Raw genomic sequence first — 26,214 nt, forward strand, 5'->3', positions numbered from 1 at the left:
CACCTTTCAGAATCTCATGAAAACAGTAACTGAAATCGGTGTTGTTCAAAAAGGAAACTTCGACGCGTTTCGTTTTTAAGACAAACGATTTTTTTTTAATACTTAACAATACTAGAATGCTAGTATAATAACAAACTAAAAGTACCTACTTCACCACTTAATAATGCTCTAAACAAAAAGTCTGCAGTTTCAAAAAAAATAATTGATAGACGCTTATAAATTTGAAAAAAATTGCTTCTGCATAAATGGTAGTTTGTGCACAATAAAATTACACGGCGATTATATCTGTTAATTTTTGCCAATTATTTTCCTGTTCGCCGTGTTGCTAGGGAGGAAATGGTTAATTCATTATACATATAAGTTGGGGAATTAGATGTTATTGAGGTTCCAAGGAAGGGTCCAAGTGCTGATGGTATACCACCCATACTGATTATTTTACAATAATTAGATTACGAAAGGAGACTTTTCGAATGCGTGGAAGCGGAATAATCAAAATCTAATAATAAAACCCTAATTTAAAATCGGACAACTTCGTATCTCGTTATCAATCAGTATTATTAGAAATCCAACTACCAATTTTCGAGTTATGTCGTGCGTCTATAAAACGTTGTTTACAAAGTCTAGGCACATAACATAGACATACATCCTACACAACAACTATAAAGGGAAATATTGAAGTAAGTATGTAAAGAATAAACTAATAAATGGACATCGGCAAAGACAATTTTCTGATCAACAAAACAATGCAACGTATGAAAGAAAGAGCAGAAGATGCATGTTATAAAGGACACGGATCGGGGATAGGATTGGAGATAAACACAATACAATACAAATACATTAGTATTAACACAAATAAGGACACTCAAGTCCACGCAAACACAAAACGTTGTCATGGAGGATGGCATTGGAAAGGCTAAACCGTTCTCATGTTTGTGGGTCGTTATGCAAGGATGGAACAGAAGATATAAAAATAAATAAAAGAATAATACAAGCGAATGGACCAAATTTCACATTATCCCAATCGTTAGACATATTGTCACCTGATGTCCAAAACACAATCTTACTATGTATGTGCAATTATATTGTATCAATGATAACAGAGCATACAACCACGTGGTATAGGACTTAATACCACTAATCTTAACATGAATTTAGTCACAACCACAGAATAACCAGAAGTGACACTGGAATACCGGAATACCGCCAGGATCACTTCTGGTTATTCTGTGCTTTTGGTAACTCGCGATAAGATGGCAGATTTTAAATCGAGGTCACAAAACGAGGTGTTAGTGTCATTTCTGGTTATTCTGTGGTCACAACCATGAAAGAAAAATGATCTGCTAACGTTTAAATCCAAATTATTGCTTTATGGACGTAAAGGACTTGGTTGAAAATAATTCTCAGGTGACGATATGGTAGCGAAACATGTGTCCTGTCGGAGAGATCAAGGTTGATTTCTTCGAGAGAACAGTGTAGAATCTTGGGAGTGATCAAACCGTGTGGAGGATGAGGTACAACAGCATGATATATCAGCTTTTCAAAGATGACAAAGGATGAGGTGAGCCGGGCATGAGGTGAAAATGGAGGAAGGAAGACTTCCAAAAAGAATAGTGATTATACGACTACAAGAAAAGAGATCTGTGGGAAAGCTAAGAAAATGCTATTCTGGGCCTTCGGGTTGAAGAGTGTAGCCTCGAACAATCTCGACTTGGACTGTAGAACCATAAAAGATGTATTCTCCCTTATTGTTTACATCACCATTTTGCACGGATAAAGATCTTGTTTCGCGCGTGGTTCGATTGTTTATCGGAGCAACCCATTTCATCACTGATAACAATTCGATAAAAAATTCGTTGCTTGTGTCCATGAGTTAAGCGGTGATAAGTAAGCAAGCTAACGGAGATTATGGCTTTATGATTTTTTTAGTATTTTTCTCATCGAGTGAAGATGTTTCTCTATATGTATGGATTTGGGAGTGCGTGCAAAACGTACATCACACTTAGGCCCCATTCGGCCCCTTGCATCCTTCCATTACACATTCTAGTCACATCAACCAGCCTAAGGATTTACCAAAGGCTAGGACAGTTCCAGAGGTGCATTCCTGATATTATCTGTGGTTGGCAATTTCTCCCCGAGAGAGTGTGGAATTTTCTTTGCCAGTCCTCTGGTCGAATTTTCGTGGAAAAGTTAGTTTAATCACTCTTCATTGAACTCAACTGGGCGACCAAAACGAGGAGCGTCTTTGAAGTCAAAATTTCCATTTTTGAACTTGATATGTAAGTACACGAGAGGTTGTTCCATATATGGAACCCTCTCCATAGGACAAATTTTATTTCAGGCCACATGCGCTCTTAATGACATCATCCCTGTGGACGAAATCGCAGGTTTATGGTATTTATGACCATTTTATGAACTAAAAATACCGTAACTTTTTAAATATGTCTGGAAGGCTTCTTTTGCGTAAATAGTAAATACCTCAACATTTTTCAATGACCTCTTTCTTTATATCCGTGATATTGCAATATAATTTAAGATTTTAAAACAATCTTCTAGACGTGTTTTCGTCATTTCTTGTCTCTCTTTCTCACTTCTTTTTTTACGGACATCAAGAAGCAAGCTCATTTCAACTCAAAACCTATCGTAAGCGTCTTATTTTTGTCAAGGATTATTGTATTAAAAATGGAAGAATCAGTTCATTTCTTTGAGTATTGCACCACATCCCTTACTGTTTTATAATCTTTCTATCTACCATTGTCAATCGGAGTTCTCGTTTTACTCAAATTTCCTATCCGGCACTCATAAACCTAATTTGACATAACTCAATTATTTGCTTCAAAATATTATACATTCTGAGATATAACTTCCTGATGAATTAACTTGATCAAGCTATTGTAAGAGAAGTACATTTACGCGTATTGTTCCAAAAAAGTCATTCATATAATCACGATGAGGCCATAAAAATGTATAACACATGTATTGAGCGCATCCTAAATTTTATAAGCATTATTTCGAACTCTGTTTATATTGAGCTTATTAAAAATTTATGTTGTAAATCCCAACAAGACTGTATCTGGCTGCGAAATGTTTGGAATGCTCACATTTCCATGTTTCTCCTCGCTAGCTCCGGTATAACTTTTTATTTTCAACACCACGGAGAAATAAGTATCGCAACTCGCGTATCTTGTGAGTACAAACCGCAGATCGGATTAAGTGTGCCCAGTTTGTAAATAACCTACATAGCTTTAGGCGTATTTTACGTGAAAAAATTAAGTCCGAAGGGATGCCATCGTTAAAGTTTGTTACACATTTTCACTATTATTAGGATGCATGATGAAAAAAGTATACAACGATAAGATACAAAATATAGGATGAGAAGGCAAAGCTCTATTAAAGCTCTAATCAAGTATAAATTTTAGTGTTGGTTATTCACATAAATGTCTATATTACCATAACTTGGGTGTGAGGTGTTTTATTAAAGTTATATGGAGACAATGGATCACCAACGGGGGGGGCATAAAGCTGACATATCTTTCATTGTTAGTGAATTTAGCTAATTACGTACTTGCAAAATTAGTTAATATCTGTAAGATGTAAACTTCATCGCTGAAAGTCATAAATTACATAGACATTTTAAAATAAAGTTATTGTGTAAGATGTTATTTTGAAAGAACTTCGTTTCCCTCCAAAACATAAAAGTGGTATCGTCCGTCGCACGGCGTCGTCGTGGTCGTCGTTGTCATAGGATCATGTTCGTTCAGCTCAGGTGGGTGGACGCCGCGATGGACGTTGAAAAACGATAGAGCGAGATCCCGTATTCTGAGCGTCCCGACGCGCGACGCCCGTGTCCCACCATCCCGCCCGCACACGTAAACGTGCACGCTAAATGTAATTCATTTATTGATCTACTTCTCTCCCCCCAGTTTTAGCAACAACCACCGCACAAAGACTCTCTCTCAGCTGAAGCGCGGTCCTGAAATCGTTTCGGAATTGTGTAATTTGCGCCTAATTACCGAGGCCCCCGATACATAGTGCGCGAGATAATTTACTAGTGATCCCCGGGAACGGTGCGGCACCTGTTGTCAACCGTCACGATGGTAATGTTTTCCTTTCCGGATCCGGATCATCCGGACACACATACCTAACCTCACTTCGAGGCGCCGCGCATTTTTATGAATGAATCCAGGTCACGGGACAAACAACTAGAACTTTATATCTTTAAAAAAAATTTTAAATTGTTTTATCTTTATGAAGTTTCTTTATGAATCTATTTTTGTTTTAGGTGCTGCTTGGTGGTCAATGGCATCCCATTTGGCCGCTCAAGACTACCTCGCTCGTCTTCAAGCTTCTGGTCTAAGCTTTCCCGGTTTAGGTAATCTATCAGATCCATACGCAGCTCTCGGTCTGCCTTCCCTGGGTTCCCATCACAAATCGTCGAAGAACTCGAAAAGTTCTTCATCGTCGTCACTGCCAAAACTCCAGCAGGGAGGATCCTCAGTTTCCTCGAAGGAGAAGTTGTCGAATTCGGTTTCGAATAAACCGGATGTGAACCGAAAGTCCAGTTCCCCCATGCCGAACAGCAAGGGTTCTTTGTCCTCAACGACCTCCTCCCAGAAATACTCTTCCTCCATGAAGTTGCCAGCTAGCCTTGTTGCAAGTACCGTGAGCGCAACATCCACGACGAGCTCTGCTTCAAACGGGGAAAAGAAAACTAAGATAGATGGGTATGGGAAAAGTCCTTTGGAAAAACCGAAGAACTCGCCATCACCGTCTTCTAGCATTTTTACAAATCCACTTAGTATGGCCAGTAATGATAAAGTTATGGCGAATGCTCCTACTCCACCTCCGAGTACTAGTAGTAGTGCTCTTCCAAGTATACCAGCAAGTATTCTTAGGTAAAATTTTTTTTTTTAAGCCTCTTTTCGTTTTACCTTATATTATATGTATGTAAATTTTTGCAAGCAGCGCGGCTCTTGAGGGAAACGGGTAAGTTAATTAACACTGGATTTTTACACTTATTTATTTATGTTTAAATTTTCAACATAAATCTTCTAAACCACTTCATTTTAAGTTCTATACACCTAATTTCTGATTATTTTTATTATCCTTGCCGTTGTTGTTATCTTTAACGTATTTGCGCTCTTAAACCTTTATTACTTTGTTAGTAATAAAAACAAGACATCAAGTTTAACGAGTGTAATTACAGTTCTTTAAGAACTATAATTAAGATGTTTAAGGATTTTTTGTAATAATCATGAAATATGAAATAATCGTGATCTTTTTTTCCAGTGATCCAAACTCTATCCTTGGAGGAGTGCGTCTACCTCCTGACACTGAAATAATAAAATACACATCGTCCATAGTGGGCCCAAAAATACCAGGAACAACAAACAGAGGCAGAAAGAAGACTATCTCTTTGGATCCACCGTCGGTGAGTCTCCATCCAAGCCTATCAAGCACAGGAATGCTAATAGAAAGAACAAATAAGAGACCAAAGATGGTACGTTGCATTTCCTGAAATTGCGATTTTGCTTAATCTTTATTACGTTAGTTTTTATCTTGCCATCAACAATCATATCAAAGTGTTCATATTAAAAAGAAACACGAGCTTATCTTATCTTAACATTAAAAATTTCTCTCAGATATCTCCCCACATGTGACAAAACGTGTTTTCTTGTTGATTTTCGATTTGTTAAATTGTTTTTATATCAATGTAACTATGCAGGATCATTCTGAGATGGTCTCGCCTAGTTCACCCAACGACAGAGTGGAGGTGATAAAATTACCGACGGCCAATGGTAGTCCTTCAGGAATTACGACTTCAACCCCGTTTAGCAGTGCAACTACCAATAACACCAGTGTTGAGTCAACCCCCGAAGGACCTTTAAATTTATCATTGAAGCCATCTACTTCGACACCATCGAATCACACTAGTTCATCGCTAAATTCTTTAAGTAATATGTCGGCTAATATAGGAATAGATAGAATATGTAAGTTGGTCTTTTTTGTTTTGAGAAGAAATAAATTATTATTTTTACGTATAGCTCGAAGAAAACCTGGTCCAAAACCTAGAAAAGTAATTCAATCACCGTCTGTACCTTCGAGCTCGTCCGCTTCATGTCTAAGTCAACTTTTCTCGGCAGTTGAGGCTTCAAGACCTCCTAGTCGAAACGATTTTTTGGATAGTTGTTCTTCGTCGAATACATCGCCGAATCTTTCCAATAGAGGAACGGAACTTCCAATGCCTTCGAATCACAAAGATGGAAGGCCAAGGAATTTGGGTCGAGGCGTTAGTAAACCCAAGAAAAATACAGTGGCGTCTCTACTAGCCCAAAGTAGAGCATTGGGTAACTATTAATTGCGACAGATTGTAATCTTTCGTTGCATAAAGACTTTTTAGGTATAAAACCTATGCCAATACTGGACCCAAATGCTCCCATGACACAACAAATGTCACTGTTGAAATCGAATATTTTAGCCGCACAGTACATAGCGGAATCGGGTGGTGACGAAAAAACATTAAATAAATTTTTGCAGGAAAAATTCAGGGGTACATTAAGTGACTCGAGCACAGTTGATGCTTCAACAGATTCTGATAACCTTACAGATTCTAATCAGACTGATTCGGAGATGGAAATCGAAACTATCGCTAAAAAGCAGAAACATTATGATGAAAGAGCCTTAAGGCTACCGCTTGAACGAGGTAATTCACTCCTCCAAATTTTTATTTATAATTTTTTGATTTCTTTATTTTTTAAGGATGGAAAAGAGAGACGGTGATAAGAGGCGTCTCAAAAAGCGGTTGCGTTAAAGGCGACGTCACATATATTGCCCCTGATTCAAATAATAAATTTAAACAAATGTCTGATGTATCACAGGTAAACATTTTTATAATAATAATCATCAACAAACTTTATCATTGAATATTTATTAGTACTTGGATTATCAGAAGAGCTTAGACCTAAGCAAAGAAAATTTTACCTTTAGTAGTCGTGTGATAATTGGTGACTACATCCAGCCTATGTCTTCAGAACATGTTAGTGAAGCTGATGTTTTAAGATTGTCTGAAGACGAAGTTTTACGAAGGTAATTCAATTTAATTCAAAATATAGCCGTCTAAATCATCTTTATATTTTTAGATTGGACGAAATCAAATCTACAATGAGAACGAGCCTTCCAGTGGAACAACGAATAGAAGTGGCAAGAAGACAACAAGCCGCCCGGGCAGCTGCAAGATTAGACAGAGAGCAAGCTCGAATTCAAAGAGAAATAGAGAAGTCTGAAAGACAAGAAGCAGCTCGGCGAGATCGAGAGGCGAAATCCCAACAACTACTCGAGGTAAATTAAAACTTTAATATTACAAACAATTTGAACTAAAATAATTATGTTTTTTTCGTATTTTTTGTGGAAAATGCATGTTGATAAAAACTATAAAATTTTATATAAAATTCGAGCATGCTTAAATTTCTACTAAAAGATGTTTAATTGATAATAAAAAAAACTTTACAAAAACGAATTAAAAAAAAAAAAATGACTTGAAAGCGATTTCGTTGTTTTATGTTACTGTTATGAGCTGTTGTGTTGCATGACAGGCAAAGCGTAAGCGACAAGAGGAGATTGAAAAGCATAAGCAGGAAGAGCAACAACGAAAACAACAGGTAATACAAATATTTATTTTATATTATTTTAATTTATGGGGCATGAATTAAAAATAATTTAAAATTTTTTTTGATATTAAAGTAAATTATTGTATCAACTTTTTTAGTTTACTTTATACGAAACGTCATTTCAATTTTGTTGCAGGAGAGAGAATTGAAAAGACAACAAAACGCTATCCTTAAAGAACAGGTATGTTCAAATAAAAATTGTATTTTCTAAAACTAACGTAGAGAAAAGGAAAAATCACGCTTTCAAATTCATTTTGTATAAAAAGATTAATCATCATATTTTCTTGTTCACGTATTAATAATTATTTAATACACATAAATCATCATATTAGAGAACGTATAGATCTTGTTTGTCTAATATTAATGAGTTTTTGTTATGTACAAAATGTTTTAAACGTTTCGAGTTTGATTCATATCTTAGAAACTAAATAGTACATTTTTTGAAACTGTATACGCGTTTTAGACAATTTTTAACTCAGTCATCAAGTCATCAAAATAAGCTTGATTTAATGATAAAAAAGTGTGTCCACTTGAAAAGTATCCGAAACATTTCTATTCAGTTAAAAAAATAATACAGGTAATATGTTTAACAAATGTAGATGAGGTTAAAATTATGCAAGCAGTCCCAGAAATACATGTATAGAATGTAATAACATGTTTGCACATCATGATGTTAAAACAAGCTGAGCTTGGAAGCAGCTCAGTACCAAAAGTTTTTGTACATAGAGCATGAAAAAATTAAATAAGCAGAAATGTATGTAACACTAATTCAACAAGTAATATTAAAACAGATTATTTTCCGCATTTTACACAATAAACTGGTTTATCCACAACCATCTTTACTTAAGCACTGAATAAGTTATAGTGACGATATGTGGGGATTTATTTTATTGCAAAGTGAAAAAACTGAAACGAATTCCTCTCAATTAATAGTCATTATGCCTATGTTTACGGTTGACTGCGCGATTACTTGGTCGCATGCATCCTGTAATTTATTGTCTAAAGGCAAGCAACTGGTTGCCTCATTTTGGATATGCCATCGGAAAAACGGTCTAAAGCAACAGTAGTGAATTAGTTTAACTAATGGAATTACGTCCTTTGTTACATAACAATATATTTTCTTTTAATCTAGACTATAAAAAGGCGACATGTTGGTATGAAAACGATTCTCAGCAATCTCTCTCTCTTCAGCAATACCCTGACGATACCTACAATAATTACATCCAAGGATAAATTTCAGGAACATTCTAATTCTTTGAACTGATAAGTTAACTTTAATATTGTGCGACGAGCCCAGTTAGGCGAGGTTACTTACTGTATTGTAGGTGACTTGCTAACTTTTCCATCACTTTTAGTCATCCTACAACAGAATATAATCGTTTGAAGTCTTGATAAAATGTGAAACTTGATAAAATCATCATGCTCCGCAATAATCATAAATCTCATTAGTATCTGTTTGGGATTTCACCCATTTAATTTATTCCCATATTTCATCCATGTTCTACTAGTCATCTCTGAGATACCTTAGTTTCTTGGTTCTTTAGACTAAGATGAGTTTTAACGTTTTGTTTGCACGCAGGACAGAGAGGGGAACTAATAAGCCGTCTTAATACTTTGTCTCCTGCATCTAAGTCGTTAGAAAAAATATAGTTTCCAAACACATTCCATTGAAGAGAATTCCCAAGTTCCACATTTTAGTTTAAGTGTAGATGGTTTGGACTCTGATGAGTTAAATTTTACACTGCCATTATTTATAACGTGCCTGAAAACGTGCTTCATCGATTTCAAATTTAACATTAGTCTATTTAACAAGAACCATGATGTCAAAATCATCCTTCTGATACCATATTCTGATTGACGCGCTATATGAATATTTAAAGAACTGTGACACTCTTCATTCCAAAAGTTCGCTTCACATGTTTCCACATCTCATTAATGGTTTCGCATACTCCAATATAATGCCTGTTGGTTTGATTTAGTGCCCATGTTGTATATCACTGGGGTTATGCACAATTAGCTGCTTCAATCAATACGCCTGTATTGCTTTCCGTTGATCTGCAGTGATTTGTAGACGTCGAATTGGTGCTTCTCACTTTTTTACTCCAACTTGTTCGTCAACAATAATTAAAAATCTGTTTTGTTGTATGTCATCTTCAAAGAAATTACTGACTATGCGTGTTTACTGTTACGCAGCACTAACAGAAACAACTCCAGCCATATCATATTATCATATAGGCACCTGTGCATAATGGCATGATTAATCCGTGAGCTGGTGGACAATCTACAAAGTATAGGTTCGTATAATGACTTCTTCTTTTTCAATGGCTCCACAAACCCTTAGCGGTTCTTGGCCTCTCTCAATTTTTGTCTCGAAACCTCTCTATCCACGACTTTCCTCCAGTTTCTGAAATAAAGTATATCCCTGGCGTCCCTGTCCATCTTGTCCTCCCGTTTTGGTCTCGGCCTTCCCCTAGGTCTTACTCCTTACACTCTCCTATTAAGCAGTTGCTTCGGTGTTCTTCCCTTCTTTATCCTGGCTACATGACCTGCGCAGCCCAATCTCTGGATATTGATGCATTCGGAGGGCATTGGCTCCTTGTAGTAGATGTATAGTTCCTGGTTATATCGTCTAGAGAATCTGGGAAGGTACTTCTGGAAATGGCGCTTTCAACCAAACGCCAGCAAAACTGAGGTAACATGTTTCCAGCTAAATAATAAACTCGGTGCCAGAAAGCTTAGAATACAATTAGCGAAAACATAGAAATACCTAGGCGATACACTTGATAGAACGCTGTCTTTCAAAAAACCAGAACCAAAACAGCGGAGAAAGTAAAAACAAGGAAAAAGCTTTGTGGGACAACATGGGGTGCATTGGCCTCCACCCTATGCTCAAGAGCATTGAGCCCGTCTTCTCAACCATTGAATACTGTGAGTCATAGTGTGGCTTAACAGTCCTCATGTCCACAGAATCGATGCTCAACTCAATAACACGATGAAATTGATCGTGAATGATGAAGGGTTTTCAAATCTACTCTAATGGAATGGCTTCCAGTATTGAGCCATATACCACCCCGAAACATGCATCGCATATATGCCCTCACATGAATAATACATGAAGGTATTGGGTAACCATAACTTACACACTAGCCTCCAATCCAGAAACCTACCGGTCAAAATAGCAGCCACTACAATAAATGAAGAATTCAGCCTGACTAACCAGCCTGAAAAAGTTCTCTCAATCCTCCTCAGGATCTTCTTTTCGAAGACGTCTGTGCTGTTTACCAGTTTTTGAGTTCGCGTCCGGTACTTTATATTTCTGCGGATTTCCAGTATTCTTCTTTCTATTTCCCCAGCCCAGCTGCTGTTTTCAGCAACCATCTTGTCTGTGAGTTCACGTAAATAATTAATTAAGCAGTTGTTAAGGGTGGGTCACTGCCAACTGAATTAGTAATTAAAGATAATATTAACAAAATAGACATCGAAACATAAACAAAGGACCACGTGGCACGTGCTGGTTTACTCGCCGCTCATCCGCTGCTTGAGTGGTCAGACTGCGCTACTCGCTGATGGCAGCTAGTCACCAGGAGGCTATCAAAATAGAACATGTCCAATTTCACTAGCCGAATTTTATGCTCACACCAAGCTGATTGATAATATGATGATTGTAGATGCTGCAATACCCTTACAGCATCTACAATCATTACATTTAAGGACGAATTTCTTCACAATTCTAAAATACCAGTTAACGATTCATTTTCATTCAACTTCAGGAACATTCTAATTCTCTGAACTGATAAGTTGCTAATTTTTCCATGACTTTTTGTCATCCTGCAACAGGATATAATCGTTTGAAGTCTTGATAAAATTTGAAACTTGATAAAATCATCATGCTCCGCAATAATCACAAATCTCACTAGTATCTGTTTGGGATTTCACCCATATAATTTATTCCCATATTTCATCCATGTTCTACTAATCATCTCCTCCATCAGGACAGAGAGGGCAACTAATAAACCGTCTCAATACGTTGTCTCTTGCATCTAAGTTTACCTAACAGTTGGCAGTAGCTGTTTCTACAACTCGCGGCTGGCAAGCAGCCTAGTGTGATCCGCGCTTAAGAATTGGCGATCTCTAATTTGAGATTCGTTGCTATATATGAAACTTAAGCATTCCAAGAATTTTTTTCCAACCTATTTAACAACACTCTCTAGTTGATTCCAAACAGTTGCGTAACTTTGGGTAGTCCACAAAAGATTTTCAAAAGGTAAACAAAGGTATTCCAAAGAACAATAAAAATAGTGGATATTTTAAGCTATGAGAATATAAAAGTCAAGTTACAAATATAAATATCGTGTTAACTTTTTAATCTTAAATTTTGTTAAATTCCAAATATGATAATGTAACCTTGAAATGATTACAATAAAAATGTTTTTGATATGAATCTTTTGAAACTGTTAAAACATATATGTATGTATTGAAAATGTTTGAAAACTTTTGGTACTTTGATTTAAATAAATAAAATTTAAAAAAACTGACATGTTGTTGGATTGAATAGTACTTACTTTGTGTGTGACCTTTAGTGTATATGCGTATGTTTTATTAGTTTGATTCATACTCATATTTTCACGAATTAGCGTTAAATGTGTCTCTAGCCATGTTTACCGTTTTTATTATTATTATTTTGTTTTAATTTTGTGGCTTGTGTAAATATTGTTACGCTGTTTTTCTCCCATAGATGTACATACAGGAGATCAGTAAACAGCGAGAAATGCTCTACACTGTCGAATTGGTATGGCTCTTGACATAAAATATTTGTCAAAACGTCTATCATATATATTCATCTTACTACATTATTTGCATTTCTACTATATTTTTCTTATTTAATTTTTTTCTCTGTTTCACCTACTTTCTTTCTGTCGCAGCTACGCTTTCCGTTTTATTGTTCTGGTGTTTTACTTATTTTATATTTTGGTACTGTTTAGGTTTCAAAATTGGCCAATAGGAAATTATTATTATGTCTTGCACTTTTATAATTAATCTAAACTAAAACGATTTTTTTACTGATGTTTTTAAAATATACTATTATTATTAAATGTACTTATTTATTTTTCAAAACATTCTATTAAGTACATTTAGTAACAATAAGGGGCTAACAAACCTGAAATAAGTCGATTAACAACAATTTTTAAAAAAGCATCGCTTTACTAACTAACATTATATTTATTCTTTGGTGACAGCATGGCAAAAATATAATTTAAATATGCTTAAGTTTAAAAATTAAAATAAATCATTTTTATTATTTTTTTTTTCATTAGGAGAGGGAAAGAAGAAGGCAACATCTAGCATTAGTGAAAGCGTTAGAAAGTCGGCGAAAATTAGAAGAACGCGAACGTAAAAAACAACAAATTTTAGCTGAAAAGCAAGCGAACAAAGAAAAAAAATTGGAACAAAGACGAATCGAAATGGAGATATTAACTGAGCTTAGGAAACCTTGCGAAGATTTAGAACTCGATCAAAAACCATTACCAGAATTCACAAGAATACCAGGGTTAAAATTACCTGGAAAAGCTTTTGCAGATGTTTTAATGGTTTTTGAATTTTTGCATAATTTCGGCGAAACTTTAGGTTTCGATATGGAAAGTTTACCGACTTTAGATTCTTTACAACAAGCACTTTTATACAACGATGCGAGTAATGAAGCGGAAGAGGAATTATTATCCGTTATGACACATTTGATAGTGTGTGCGATTGAAGATCCTGGAATTCCAAATCCAGCCAGACACACGACAATTCTTGGGCAAAGTTTACGACAAGCCGACATCACCCACGCGAATATCTCGGAAATTTTAAGAATATATCTGTATGCGAATGCTACTGGAGAAGTTAAATCTTTAACGGGCGTCCATTTTGAAAGGGATCGCGAAAAAAGAGTTGCCGACCATCATCAAAACGAATGCGAAATGCAACAAACACAAGCTGGAAAAAACGCGACTTATTACGAATTATTACACGAAAATCCTACTTGGAAAATGTCCGATTTACTTAAAGATAAGCCGTTTCTTTCGCTATCTCCGACTCATAAAGCAGCTATATTAGCGTTCCTTTGTAACGAGTTATTACAAAATAAAGCCGTTATTCGACAAATCGAAGGTTCTTTAGAAACCGTCGCTCAGTGCAAAAAAGAAAAATGGTTATTGGACGCAAAAATTAGAAAGTACGAAATATTTATTTTATGTACTTAGGTTTTGTTCTTATTTGATTCTTTTTAGATTACGAATGTTGCATAGCCGCAAAGTTAGAACAGAAGCAGTTGAAAAAGCAGTCCATCTCAAAATTGATGGAGAATCAGTTGAAGGACCAATTGATTCTCCAGCCACAACACACAAAGAAGACCCAATCATAATGGATCACGAAGATGAAGAAAATGAAATGAGTGAAAATGAAAGTGTTATCACGCAACCAGAAGAAGTAAGTTAACAAAAATATGGTTGGTTTGTATTAAAAAAAAAATTAAATACTACTTTTTCTGCAGGAAGAAGATAATAAGTTGTCTGGCGAAGAACTAGGTAAAAAAATAGAAAAAATACAAAAAGCCTCAGAGGTTCAACTTCAATCATTAAATTCGTCTGCACATCAATTAAGAGCAACTTGTTTTGGTCAAGATCGATATTGGAGAAGATATTGGTCCCTTCCCAAAGCTGGTGGAGTGTTTGTAGAAGGAATGGAATCTGCAGAACCTGAGTTTTTGGAAGAAGTTGAAAAAGAAGACGAAATTAAGGCATCCCAAGATGTTAAAAGTTTGGACGACGTAAACAAAATTTTATTTCAAGTTGAACCAATCAACGACAAAGAAGTCGACAAAGAAGTTAGTAACATTGTTGGTAACAATAACGAAACTAAAGAGACCATAAAAGATGAGGTAAAAGAACAAGAAAAGGATAGTTTGGAGGATAAAGAAAACAAGATGGTACAAGAAAAAATCATCGATGATAACGATAACGAGCATCGCAAAGTTACAAACCGGTTAGAAGTGATAGAAAATGGAGAAATAACCGATTGTACAAATCATAATTTAGAGGAGTTAAGAAAGAGTGTTGATAGAATTGTTCAAAGTTTAGATAAGGAGAAGGAACAAAAAATGGAATCTCAACCAGAACAAATAAATCAAACAATCATAAATGTAACTGATCCAATTGTAACTAACGTAAATGAGATAAATCATATTACCGAGAACAGTATTAAAGTGGAGGTAAAATCTGAGCCAGAAATCGAACAAATCACGAAGAAGTTTAATCTTTTCGAAAAACTAGGCGAATGTATGGAAAGGGAGAACAAAACCGAGGAAGATCTCAAAGGTGATGTAAAACCGGAAGCTAAAGAAGACTTAAAAAATGAGATTTTAAATGAACTGAAAACCGATATAAAGACTGAAATTAAAACCGAACCTGATGAAGACAGAGAACACGATAAAAAATGGTTTAGCATCTTACCTAAAGACGGTCAAAGTTGTAAAGGTATAAATCTTACAGCTGGAAATCGTTGGGATAATGGAGTTGGAGCTTGTACCAGAGATAATCTCACAGAATTAAAAATCCCCGTTTTTCCACCTCCAAGTTGTTCTTCCACTTACATCTCATCAAACTGCGACAGTCCAGCTCCGTTACAAATGACAGCCGAAGAAAGCGCTCAATTGGAATACATAAAAGTCCATGGACTACCAAAAGCTTGCGAAAGAGCCACCATACCTAAAGACAAAAGATTCGGTTGGTGGAGAGTTTTAGAAGTTGAACAACTCAAACAAGTTTTGGATAACCTTCATGTACGCGGAGCAAGGGAGAGGGAATTAAAGAGGAGTGTTTTAACAATTATGCAAATGATGTATGAAGATCCTTCAAAACTTCACATTGAAGAAGGTCAAAAAGAAAGTACTGAATTAACTCCTGCTGATTGTGAACCTGTTGAAATGTTGGAAGATTTGAATACACCCGCTCCTGATCGATTACATGCATGGAGTGAACTTGTAGCTAATAGAGTTGATTTGTTTCTTCTTGAACAAGTAAGATTTTATACAATTAAACGTATTTATATTTTATTTAACTGGATGTCTTTTTGTTGATCTTTTTAGGTAGAAGCTTTAGAAGATAAAGTAGCAAATGCAAGTATGCAAGTAAAAGGATGGAGACCGCCAAGTCGCGAAGAAAACGATACTCCTGATGACATAGTGTATGTGGCAAAAGAACGATTACGATCGCTAGAAGCGGCTATAGAACGAAGGTATTTGAAACCTCCATTAGGAGCCAGGTAAAAATTTATTTTTTGATGATGATCGTTGTATTTGCATTGAAATGTAATTATTCCAGTAGCGGGGATCCGAATTTGGCAGCAATCGCCCAGGAGGCGGCCGGGAATCCAGCCCCGGTTCAGCCACCGTTGCCTTTTGACGAGGTTCCGAAAGGTTTGGTTGTATGGCGAGAGGCGATCATTCGGTCACAAACGTCAGCGCAACTCGCGATGTGCTTGTATTCCCTCGAGGCGTCCATCGCTTGGGATAAGAGTATTATGAAAGCTGTGAGCCTACCTCATGTCTTTAATAAACAGAGAGCTCGCAAATATAACAGCAAGCTGAGTGTGGGTGCTTGTGCTTTTTCCGTTCTTCTTTTATAATTTTAATTTAACCTTATTAATTTGCATGATAACTGACTTTTCTAAAAAATTTTTTTTTGTCTTAAATTTTTAAACAATCGAAATCAACTGAAACGGTTCTTAATGATTTTAGTTACTTTTTATGTCAAATTTAAATAAAATTGCTGATCCATAACACTTTAATTTTTAATGCATTTAATAGACGATTTAATAGTGGGTACACTCAACAGCATAGGTTAAGAGACTTAGGTGCAATACTAATGCAAATTTGGTGTTGAATATATGATTTTAGGAAATAGCAGCTAGCTTGCTTTCATCTTCAATTCATTCCTATAGAGTGTTCCAGTCATCAAATTTATCTTTGGGCATAGAACTATAAAATCTATATAAATGATCACTGCCAAAAAAAGAAACTTCACGTCTTTGTCATTGGATTTGCTTCCTTCCAGTTAAAAATATCAAAGTCAATAATGTTCTAATTTTATCTCATTGACGCTGTCCACTAATTTTAAAGTTGATGTGTTCCAGTATTTTAGTTGTGTTCTTATCTGCTGTCAAAAGTAACTAATGTTACAAAATTATATGTAAAGCTGTATCCAAATGGCCATTTATCAGAAGACGTTCTTGAGGCTAGACACAAAGAATATAGAACATATTGGAAAAACCACACCCGAAAAATCTATAGAATTAAGTGCAATGAAGATCTTTTACATATATTATTAGTAACCTCAGACCCGTTAATTAGTACAATTCAACATTTACCAACTCTTAAGAGATCTTCCTTATCAAGAGAAGTACAATCTCTTCTTCGTATCCATTTAGAAACTAAAACAGGCGAAGGAAATAAAGAAAATGTAGCGGTAGCTATACTAACCATAAAAATTCATGAAATACTCCAAATGAATCGACTAGAACGTTTTTCTTGCACTCAATCTCAAAGCAGGTTTGAATATGAACTTCCTAAATGAATAAATGTGACCACTTCCGGTTACGCAATTTGACTAATCTTTAATATCTATATATTTTCATGATTATAAAGGCTCATACAAATTTTCATGCATTTATCTTATGTAAAATGCCGTGTAAAAAATGATGGATAGATTCAGATAAAGGACGACTTCCGGTTACGCGGTTTGAGTGTTTCTCATAGTTTTAATCACTTATGTAATACTTCATTTGTTTAACTCGTTTCAAACTGCACGTTTTTTATTTTATTTTATTTACCAGACCAGCTCTATAGTTATACATGGCATTTTTGTTATTTAATAATATATACAACATGAGGAGTCGCCTTCGCTCTCCTAAGCGTCTTGTGGGATGGGTTGGGTTAGAGGAAAAATAATTTACAAGTATAGATCTTGGAATAATCTCCGTTGCAATCGTCTGTGAATATTTCTTCTGTCCAAATTGTAGAGTTCTGTTTAAAGCTGATAAGATATATCAACTTATTTGGATCCAAGATACAAAATGAACTTTTTTGATACTGATTTAACTAACGAAGCAACTCTAAAAAGAGGATACTTTAATTAATAATTGGCGATATTTCATACTCATATTTCAATACTTTAAATATTGTTTTCTCAAAAACTAAAAGGTATTTTTCAAAGTGGGTTGGTTCATTGGAAAGAGGATACTTTTATTAACATATTGGGAAATTTGCATAGTCATATTCTAAAAAATCGATTTTATACGAATTATTAAAATTTAATCGGCTAAAATTGCAAAATTCGAAAAAATTGTCGATTATTTCAAAAATTTATTTCTCAAGAACTAAAAGTGATTTTTCAAAACGGCTTTTGGCATTAAAAAGAGGATACTTTAATTAATAATTGGTGATATTTCCACAACGATCCTTCAAGAAATTAATGTTATAGCGAATTTTGAAAGTTATCGATGAAAATTGCAATATCGAAAATTTTATCAAAACTACAAATATTGTTTTCTCATAAACTAAAAGGATTTTTTTAAAGTGGGTTGGTTCATTGGAAAGAAGACACTTTTATTAACACTTTTGGAATTTTTCATACTCATATTCCAAGAACTGCATTTTATACGACTTTTTAAAACTTAATCGGTGAAAATTGCAAAATTCGAAAAAATTGTCGATCATTTCAAAAATTTATTTCTCAAGAACTAAAAGTGATTTTTCAAAACGACTTTTTGTATTATAAAGAGGATGATACTTTAATTAATAATTGGTGATATTTCCACAAGGATCCTTCAAGAAATTAGTTTTATAACGAATTTTGAAAATTATCGATGAAAATTGCAACATCGAAAATTTTTTCAAAACTTCAAAGATTGTTTTCTCAAAAACTAAAAGGTATTTTTCAAAGTGGGTTGGTTTCAAATTCGTAAAATTGACCACTTTGAAGCGTTTCCTTACTGACCTGGAAAATCTATTATTGATTACGTTTTCTTGCATAACTCTCGGAATTTTTGACCACATTGTTGTTAAAATCTTGTATTACTTGATAGATTCTGCTTTACTTTTCTTATGTTCACTTGATGCATCGATAAGGACACTATCCCGTTTATTTTCATCATTATACATTACTTGAACTATCACATCTGTTTTCAAGTTGGCATTAAATACATGCAAGATATCTAGCTATATGGTGCTGAAGCACTGAAGTATTAAAATATTTCCTTTTGTTAATGTCTAACAGAACTGCTGTAGTGAACGTAGGGTGTTCCATGTTTTGGTCAAAGTTTTCTATAGATTCTTCAATTTTCTTCACTTCATTTAATATTTCCATTTCTACAATTTAGCCCACGATTTCATTTTGATCTTCTACATTTGCTTGTTTACCTCCAGCAAATTAGGGCCAATTCATTCCACACATTCTTTATAGTCGTTTATTCTTTATAGTAGTTTTCTATACTTTTACATAAATGGAGTTTAGTAAATAGAAAAAAAGATTATTTTTATATTAACGTTATAGGATGCGTTATCCAGAAGTAATATTATTTTCAAGGCCAAGTTATCCAAGTTATTATCAATCTCTACTGGAAAGTAATAGTCCAAAGTAACCATGTAAATTAAATGCATGTGTTCTTATGGACGTTTTCTGTTCGTTTAACGTACATTTGCTTAACATACAGCAATTTAGGAACGTACTGTGAATTTCTAACCAGGCAAGGGTACAAAAGAAATTAAAAGAATTCTCAACAACATAGATATTTTGGAATCTATAAAAAGATAACTCATTCCAGAAAATGAATTTTTGATGCATTTCAAAATATGAATTAATTAACAATATGATTCTGCATTATAATAGTTGTAAGAAAAGTCAGTTAACTGTTTTCTACTTTTATACCTTAAGCTGTCCTTATTGTGCACTAATTTTAATAATCTTCCTGGCTGAACGCTACTGATGTTGCGCTTGTTTAATTATTGCACAATTTTATTACATCAAGATTTTTCTAGATCGAATTTATAATCACCTAAAATCTAGAAGAATCATTAGATAACTAATATAGAATAGTTACCTAGTAAATGTCTAACTTCCATTAAAATCTAAAACACTCGCACATTATCACACTAACGATTAATTATAAATAGTACTTAAATAACGTTTAATAATTAGATTAAAATTATTTTTCGAAAAATTCCCTAATCATAATTTTTTTCTTATTAAATTTACAGAATTGTCAGTTTTGTAATAGTGGCGACAACGAAGATAAACTCCTTCTTTGCGATAGTTGTGATAAAGGTTATCATACCTATTGTTTCAAGCCTAAAATGGAGAACATCCCCGACGGTGATTGGTACTGCCACGAATGCATGAATAAAGCAACCGGGGAAAGAAATTGTATAGTGTGTGGTAAAAAGCAATCTTCAACTGGAACCCGATTAATTTTATGCGAAATTTGTCCTCGTGCTTATCACACTGATTGCATCCAACCAATACTATACAAAGTACCGCGAGGTAAATGGTACTGCATAAATTGCATTTCAAAGAAACCCCAAAAGAAAACGATGAAACGAAACAAAGTTGCTAGAGAAAGCGAAAGTTCTGATTTGCAGCATCCTCCAAGTCCTGCGCCTTCGCATAGCTCTGTTACGACGAACGAGGACAATAATTTACCGATACCTTGCAATCAAAGTGATGTGTCTAATTCGAGTTTAACGAATACTGGGTCGCCGTCGACGACACAAAATGTAAAAAAAGACAAGTTTACTAAAAAATTATTGAAGGAACTAGCACCGTGTAAGGCGATATTGGAAGATTTGGAGTGTCACGATGATGCGTGGCCATTTTTACTTCCAGTTAATACAAAACAATTCCCTACTTATAAGAAAATTATTAAATGTCCCATGGATTTGTCAACAATTAAGAAGAGATTACAAGATTTATAGTAAGTTTTAAATTAGCTTAATATTTTAATATGTAATAATATTTGTTATATATATAGTTATAAATCAAGAGATGAATTTTGTATGGATGTAAGACAAATTTTTAACAACTGTGAGACGTTTAATGAAGATGATAGTCCAGTGGGAAAAGCGGGACATTGCATGCGTCAGTTTTTCGAAGCGCGTTGGAATGAGCTTTGTAACTCTCATAGTTGAGGAATACTTTACCCCAAGAGACCGTATCATCGGAGAGTGAAAGTGACGAACAATGCGGTTTAAGTTAAAAAAAAAGAAATTAAAATTGGTTCGGTTATTTTATTAGTGAATTTTACCCGTTTTTTTTGACTATTTAAAAGATAAAAACGGTAGATTAATGTATATGACAAAATAATTAATAACAATACAGGTATTTTCAAGTGTGTGATATATATAAAAAAAACTGAAGAAAAACATTTATACAAAAAAAGGTATACCGATTTAAAGCTTGTTACTGTCCATAATTTGTAATTACTTGTATACATTCATCGAAACAAAACGAGATAACATTATTAATTACATGAAGAAAAATGAGAAGAACACGATGATAAAAATACGTGTTGTGTAGTTCAAAATGTTGTGATTTAATATTGAATTTTTTATAAGGACATTTTTGCCGATTTGTATTAAATTTGAAAAGAAAAGAAAACTTTTTAGTCTTAGTTGTAACCTCTCACGATTTGTATTGTATTTTTTACACCTTATTTAAATGTTATTTATTTGGTATGTAGTCTTTTTTTGTAATGAACAAAAAAGTCGTTTTCGTACGTTTTTTTTTAATTGCTAGTTTTTAATGAGATTTTTCTATTTAGTATTTATTTTTGGCACCCCCAGTGTTGCTGATTCTACGATGACGACCACGTTTTGAATATGTGTGAGGGAGAATACGCGTTCTCTAATAAAATTAATTTTTAAGATTGAAATTAAATATAATGAAAAATAAAAAAATAAATAAAATGTTTTCACTGACGGTACTGATAAAAACAAAATGAACAAATTAATTGTACATAATCATTCCGTGCTTGCTGATTTTTGCATTTTGTAATATTCTATCATGATGAGGAAACATGTTGTTGATAATTATATTGTATAAATTGTAAGATAAAAACTCTTTATAACAAACAAAAAAAAGAAGAAAAAAATATGAGAACCACGCTCAATATTTAGAGATTGTAGTAGATCAAAACGAGATCTTAAAATGACTCATTTGTCGTCCTCTTTTCCTCCTCTTCTCTCTATCTATCTCTCTGTCACCTCTCAATTCTGCCCATTTTTTGGATTTTTGTGATTACACAAAAGATATATACGAACTACTAAATGTGTTTGTAGAATATAGTTTTGTTGCAAGGACTAAAGATATTTGCGAAAAATGAATTTAGAACCTAGATGTGTATTTCGAGTGTAAGATATTTATAATAATTATATTTAATTATAAATGTCACTGTGTTTTTCTTTTTATACCTACCAATTTTGACAAAAAAATATATTTTACAAGGGATGAGATACAAAGTCCGACAAACTCGTAAATGAGTAGCAAAAATTATACAAAATTAGGGATTTGTATTTTTTTTTATGCTATCAGTCAAGGACAGTAGAATCTATCTTTAGATTCTACTGTCCTTGGCTATCAGTTATTTTTTATTTTTTAAATGCAACGCTTTATTGAAATCGAAATTATCTTTGTACTTTGGATACAGTTCAACTAACTTATAATGTACTTATTTAAACAACTACTTTGCGGAAATATGTACTGCCTACTTAATTAAGTGTTCAAAATGTGTTCTGTTGTTAATTGATACATTCCTGCTTGATTCTCCTAACATTAATCGTGATTAATCGATAATTAATTACTTATTAGTAATTAGTTAGTCTAGTAATTAGTGATTAGTCTTTTAACTCAACTTTAAAAGTATCCCCAATAGAAGGAGAATTTACGATTGCGATCTGGTGAACGAGGAGACAACTCAATACTACATTTACCAATCTATTATCCAGGAAATACTTCATCTAAATAACGTTGAACATTTATAAACAAAATGAACTTAATTTCATCTCTTGTTGAAACCATATCTGATTCAATCTAACTCCAACAGGTTTCTGTGCAAGTACTACTTCATTTCTAAATAGCATTTCATATATATCAGCTGTTAAATTTCTAAATCATACATTTATCCTTTGTGGTCTTTCAGTACGATTTTTACGTATTCAATGAGGACCATTCCTATACCTTTGAGAGGGTATTTAGTATACAGCGTGTCCTGTATCTCAGAGCATTGTACGATTGAAGGATACATTATTTTGCAGCAAGCGATTTTTCTAATAAATTTTTTTCGAAATGTTTATAATAACCGCACGGGAACTGTTAAAAACTCACCAATAGCAGATTGTAAATCAGACTCAGGTAATCGGTGCCACCCTCGGCCTGTCCGCTACGCCGATGATAACTCGTTACCCACGTGTACTCACCAATAGGTTCGACACGGAAAGAGAAATAAACTTTTTCGGTGAATCAAAGTCTTCCGCTATTGAACAATAGCGGATAACTTTAAACAGTTCAGTTCGGTTTTATAAACATTTCGAAAAAAATTTATTAGAAAAATCGCTTCAAAATAATGCATCGTTCAACCGTATAATGCTCTGATGCGGAAGATACGGGACACTCTGTATAAGTGATGCAAGCTTGATCTAGATCAAGATTTTCATCATCACGCAGAGCAATTGTCTATGTGAATCCCTGTGTTAAATAGGTGATTTCGTACTGTACACAAGTACGTAAAATTTTCCAAGTTTTCTTTTTAAATCTGTTAAAAAATAAAAAAACAGAAGTAATCTCGGCCGACTTCGAAGACGTCGGCTGTCCCAACTATCACGAACAATACTTATGGCGGCAGACGTCTTTGAATTCGGTTTCGAAGTATCAGAAACACAACCCGAGTATCACTAAGACCATATTGTTTGCAAAAGTATAAACACTGCTGACAGACTTGCTAGACACTACAGACTTTGGCCAGTAAAATTCCAGACTGTGTGAAATTCCGTGAACCCAAGCTTACCTTGCTTGAAACAGGAGGAAGAAATAATCTTGGCTTCGATGTAATACTTGCGAGCAAGTCACTTGCGGAAGAACTTCTGCAAGTATTTGCTGAAGTGTTTCCACTCAAACCGAAACTTACGGAAGTCTGCTTCCAGAAGTAGTTTGTAGAAGTTATCACAACGAACTTGCTGCAAGAAATTGCAGACGTGTTTCCACACAATGTGAGTACAGCTTGCAGTAGTTTGCTTTTTTTACGAATGACAGTATAAAAATGTCTTGTGGCAAAATAAGATTGGCAGCTGCCATCGCAGCATATTTAATTAAAAAGAAGCAAATTAAAAAAAAAAACAAAAAGAAGTGTTTGGGTGAAAAATTGGGTGCTGCGGCGCGATGATTTAAGTTTCCAAAATACATTACTTGAAGAATTGCGGACCGAAGACTCCATGCAACTGAAAAATTTCCTGAAAATGTCAAATGATGATTTTGAATACATTTTATCTTTAATTCAAACAAGTATTCAAAAGCAGGATACTAAAATGAGATTGGCTATACCTCCCAAAGACCAGCTTTTAGTTACTCTTCGATTTTTGGCAACAGGTAAGAAAAAAAACAAGAAAAACGATTATATATCCGTATTTTCTTATTCTTACCAAATTATCCTCAGTTTCTTTGGGTACATGAGATGACGTCATGTATTTCATGTCATTATAAAACTCCCACTTGCTAACATAACATCATCAGCACTTTGGCCACTTTTTTTTTCTTTTCTTTGTTTACTTCTTGACCAAACTGCGTTCGGAGGTTGTACAATTTCCTTTTGACCTCTTCTTCGGGTGCGTCTATATCATTGGCTATTGCCTTTAAAGCATTTTGTTTTTTAATTTTATTCTTATAGTCTTTTGAGGACGTGTCCCATAATTCAGGATAACTTTCTTGTTTTTCAATTACCAAATGTGTTTTTTCACTCCAAACGAATTTATTTTTGTCCATTTTTATAAATTTTGAAAAGAACTCAAAAAAAAACACCGTTTACTCACGTATACCCGACTTCTTCTGCAAGTCTTCAAAACACTTGTAGTTCACAGCAAGTCGTTCAAGTTACTTCCAGCAAGCAACAAACACGTGTTTCCACATAATTGCTGCAAGTAACTTCTGCAAGCCGTGACTTCTGGAAGTCGACTTCTAATACGTGTTTACACGACAAAAACTTCTGGAAGTCGCTTCTGGAAGCAACTACCGCAAGAAAACTTGGTAGTGGACACACGGCTTTACAAACCCAACCCAAGTATCACAAACACCAAAACCATACTGCTTGCAAAAGACTAAATACTGTTGGTAGGAATTTGGCTAATATATGTTCACACTTTCTTAAATAAAAAAATCTTGGCGAATTTCGAAGACGTCGGTCACCCCAAGTATTGTTCGTGATATAAGAAATAATCTCAGCCAACTTCGAAAACGTCGGCCGCCCCAAGTATCATGAACAGTACTTAGGGCAACCTAAGTATCATGAACAATACTTAGGGAGATTAAGATAGCAAGCAAGGTAGGCTTGGTCTCACGAGATTTCACAAAGTTCTGGTGGTCGTGATACTCGAGATCTGGGCAAACAGTATTTAGTCTTTTACAAGTGTTAGATTATATACATTTATAAAACATTAGGTGTGCTCAAGTAGTCAATATAAAAAAGGTAGTTATTAGTTACGCTTTTATACTGTTTTATTTAATTTCTCTACTCTCATCTTGTATTTCAGAATCAGTTTCAATCTCAACACTAGAAGAATCAGTTTCAATTTTATTGTCAATTCTGTTTGTATCTAAACCTATGCATTTAACATTCTCCTCCACAACATCAACATGTCTAGCTACAATGATTCTGTTATTTACTAAAACTTTATACCCATCTTCAGTATAACCCAGCAAAATTCCCAAATCACCCTTTTTATCCCATTTAGACCTTCTTAACTATTCTACTCTCCGAACAAAAATTCTACATCCATATAGACGTAAATATTTAATAGTAGACTTTCTTCCAAAAATTATTTCGTAAGGCGTTTTCTTTTCTATAGCATTTGCTAATGTTCTATTCTTAAGATATGCAGCTTCGCATACTACCTCTGGTCAAAATTTTCGATCTATTTTTGCTTTTTTTAATAAACATCTAGACATGTCCATAATTGATCTATTATATCTTTCTGCTGTACCATTTAATTCTTGTACATGAAGTGGACAGGTATTTATAGTAATACCTTTCTCTCTAGTTACATGATTAATATATGAATTTAAATATTCTTTTCCATTATCGCATCTTAGTTTTTTTATAGTTTTACCAGTCAGATTTTCTATTTCATTTATGTATTCTACAAAGCAATTATAAACCTGATCTTTTGATTTAATGGTATACACCTTAGCCATCTTACTATAATCATCAATAAATATCACAAAATATTTTTCACCATTAAATCCCGTGGTGGTAT

General features: G+C 34.2%; 1 protein-coding gene across 10 annotated transcripts in view; it reads left to right on the top strand.

Annotated features, from left to right (window-relative positions):
- LOC111429584 (bromodomain adjacent to zinc finger domain 2B toutatis) overlaps window positions 1–22,144 on the top strand; it is an 89,072-nt gene extending 66,928 nt beyond the window's left edge. The window contains exons 5-23 of one of the 10 annotated variants that reach the window (XM_023065528.2): window positions 4,280–4,892; window positions 4,963–4,983; window positions 5,287–5,497; window positions 5,723–5,987; window positions 6,042–6,344; window positions 6,389–6,700; window positions 6,757–6,875; window positions 6,932–7,083; window positions 7,137–7,335; window positions 7,590–7,655; window positions 7,801–7,845; window positions 12,400–12,453; window positions 12,980–13,878; window positions 13,934–14,132; window positions 14,197–15,720; window positions 15,790–15,965; window positions 16,025–16,292; window positions 19,957–20,669; window positions 20,727–22,144. In XM_023065528.2, the coding sequence (XP_022921296.2) occupies window positions 4,280–4,892; window positions 4,963–4,983; window positions 5,287–5,497; window positions 5,723–5,987; window positions 6,042–6,344; window positions 6,389–6,700; window positions 6,757–6,875; window positions 6,932–7,083; window positions 7,137–7,335; window positions 7,590–7,655; window positions 7,801–7,845; window positions 12,400–12,453; window positions 12,980–13,878; window positions 13,934–14,132; window positions 14,197–15,720; window positions 15,790–15,965; window positions 16,025–16,292; window positions 19,957–20,669; window positions 20,727–20,883 (6,296 nt within the window). In that variant the 3' untranslated portion in view covers window positions 20,884–22,144. The remainder of the gene's footprint in view (window positions 1–4,279; window positions 4,893–4,962; window positions 4,984–5,286; window positions 5,498–5,722; window positions 5,988–6,041; window positions 6,345–6,388; window positions 6,701–6,756; window positions 6,876–6,931; window positions 7,084–7,136; window positions 7,336–7,589; window positions 7,656–7,800; window positions 7,846–12,399; window positions 12,454–12,979; window positions 13,879–13,933; window positions 14,133–14,196; window positions 15,721–15,789; window positions 15,966–16,024; window positions 16,293–19,956; window positions 20,670–20,726) is intronic. The other 9 variants (XM_023065535.2, XM_023065538.2, XM_023065534.2 and 6 more) reach the window with 9 other exon arrangements.
- Window positions 22,145–26,214: the final 4,070 nt, after the last annotated feature.

Source organism: Onthophagus taurus, chromosome 7 (genome assembly GCF_036711975.1).
Source record: "Onthophagus taurus isolate NC chromosome 7, IU_Otau_3.0, whole genome shotgun sequence".
NCBI classification, from domain to species: domain Eukaryota; kingdom Metazoa; phylum Arthropoda; class Insecta; order Coleoptera; family Scarabaeidae; genus Onthophagus; species Onthophagus taurus.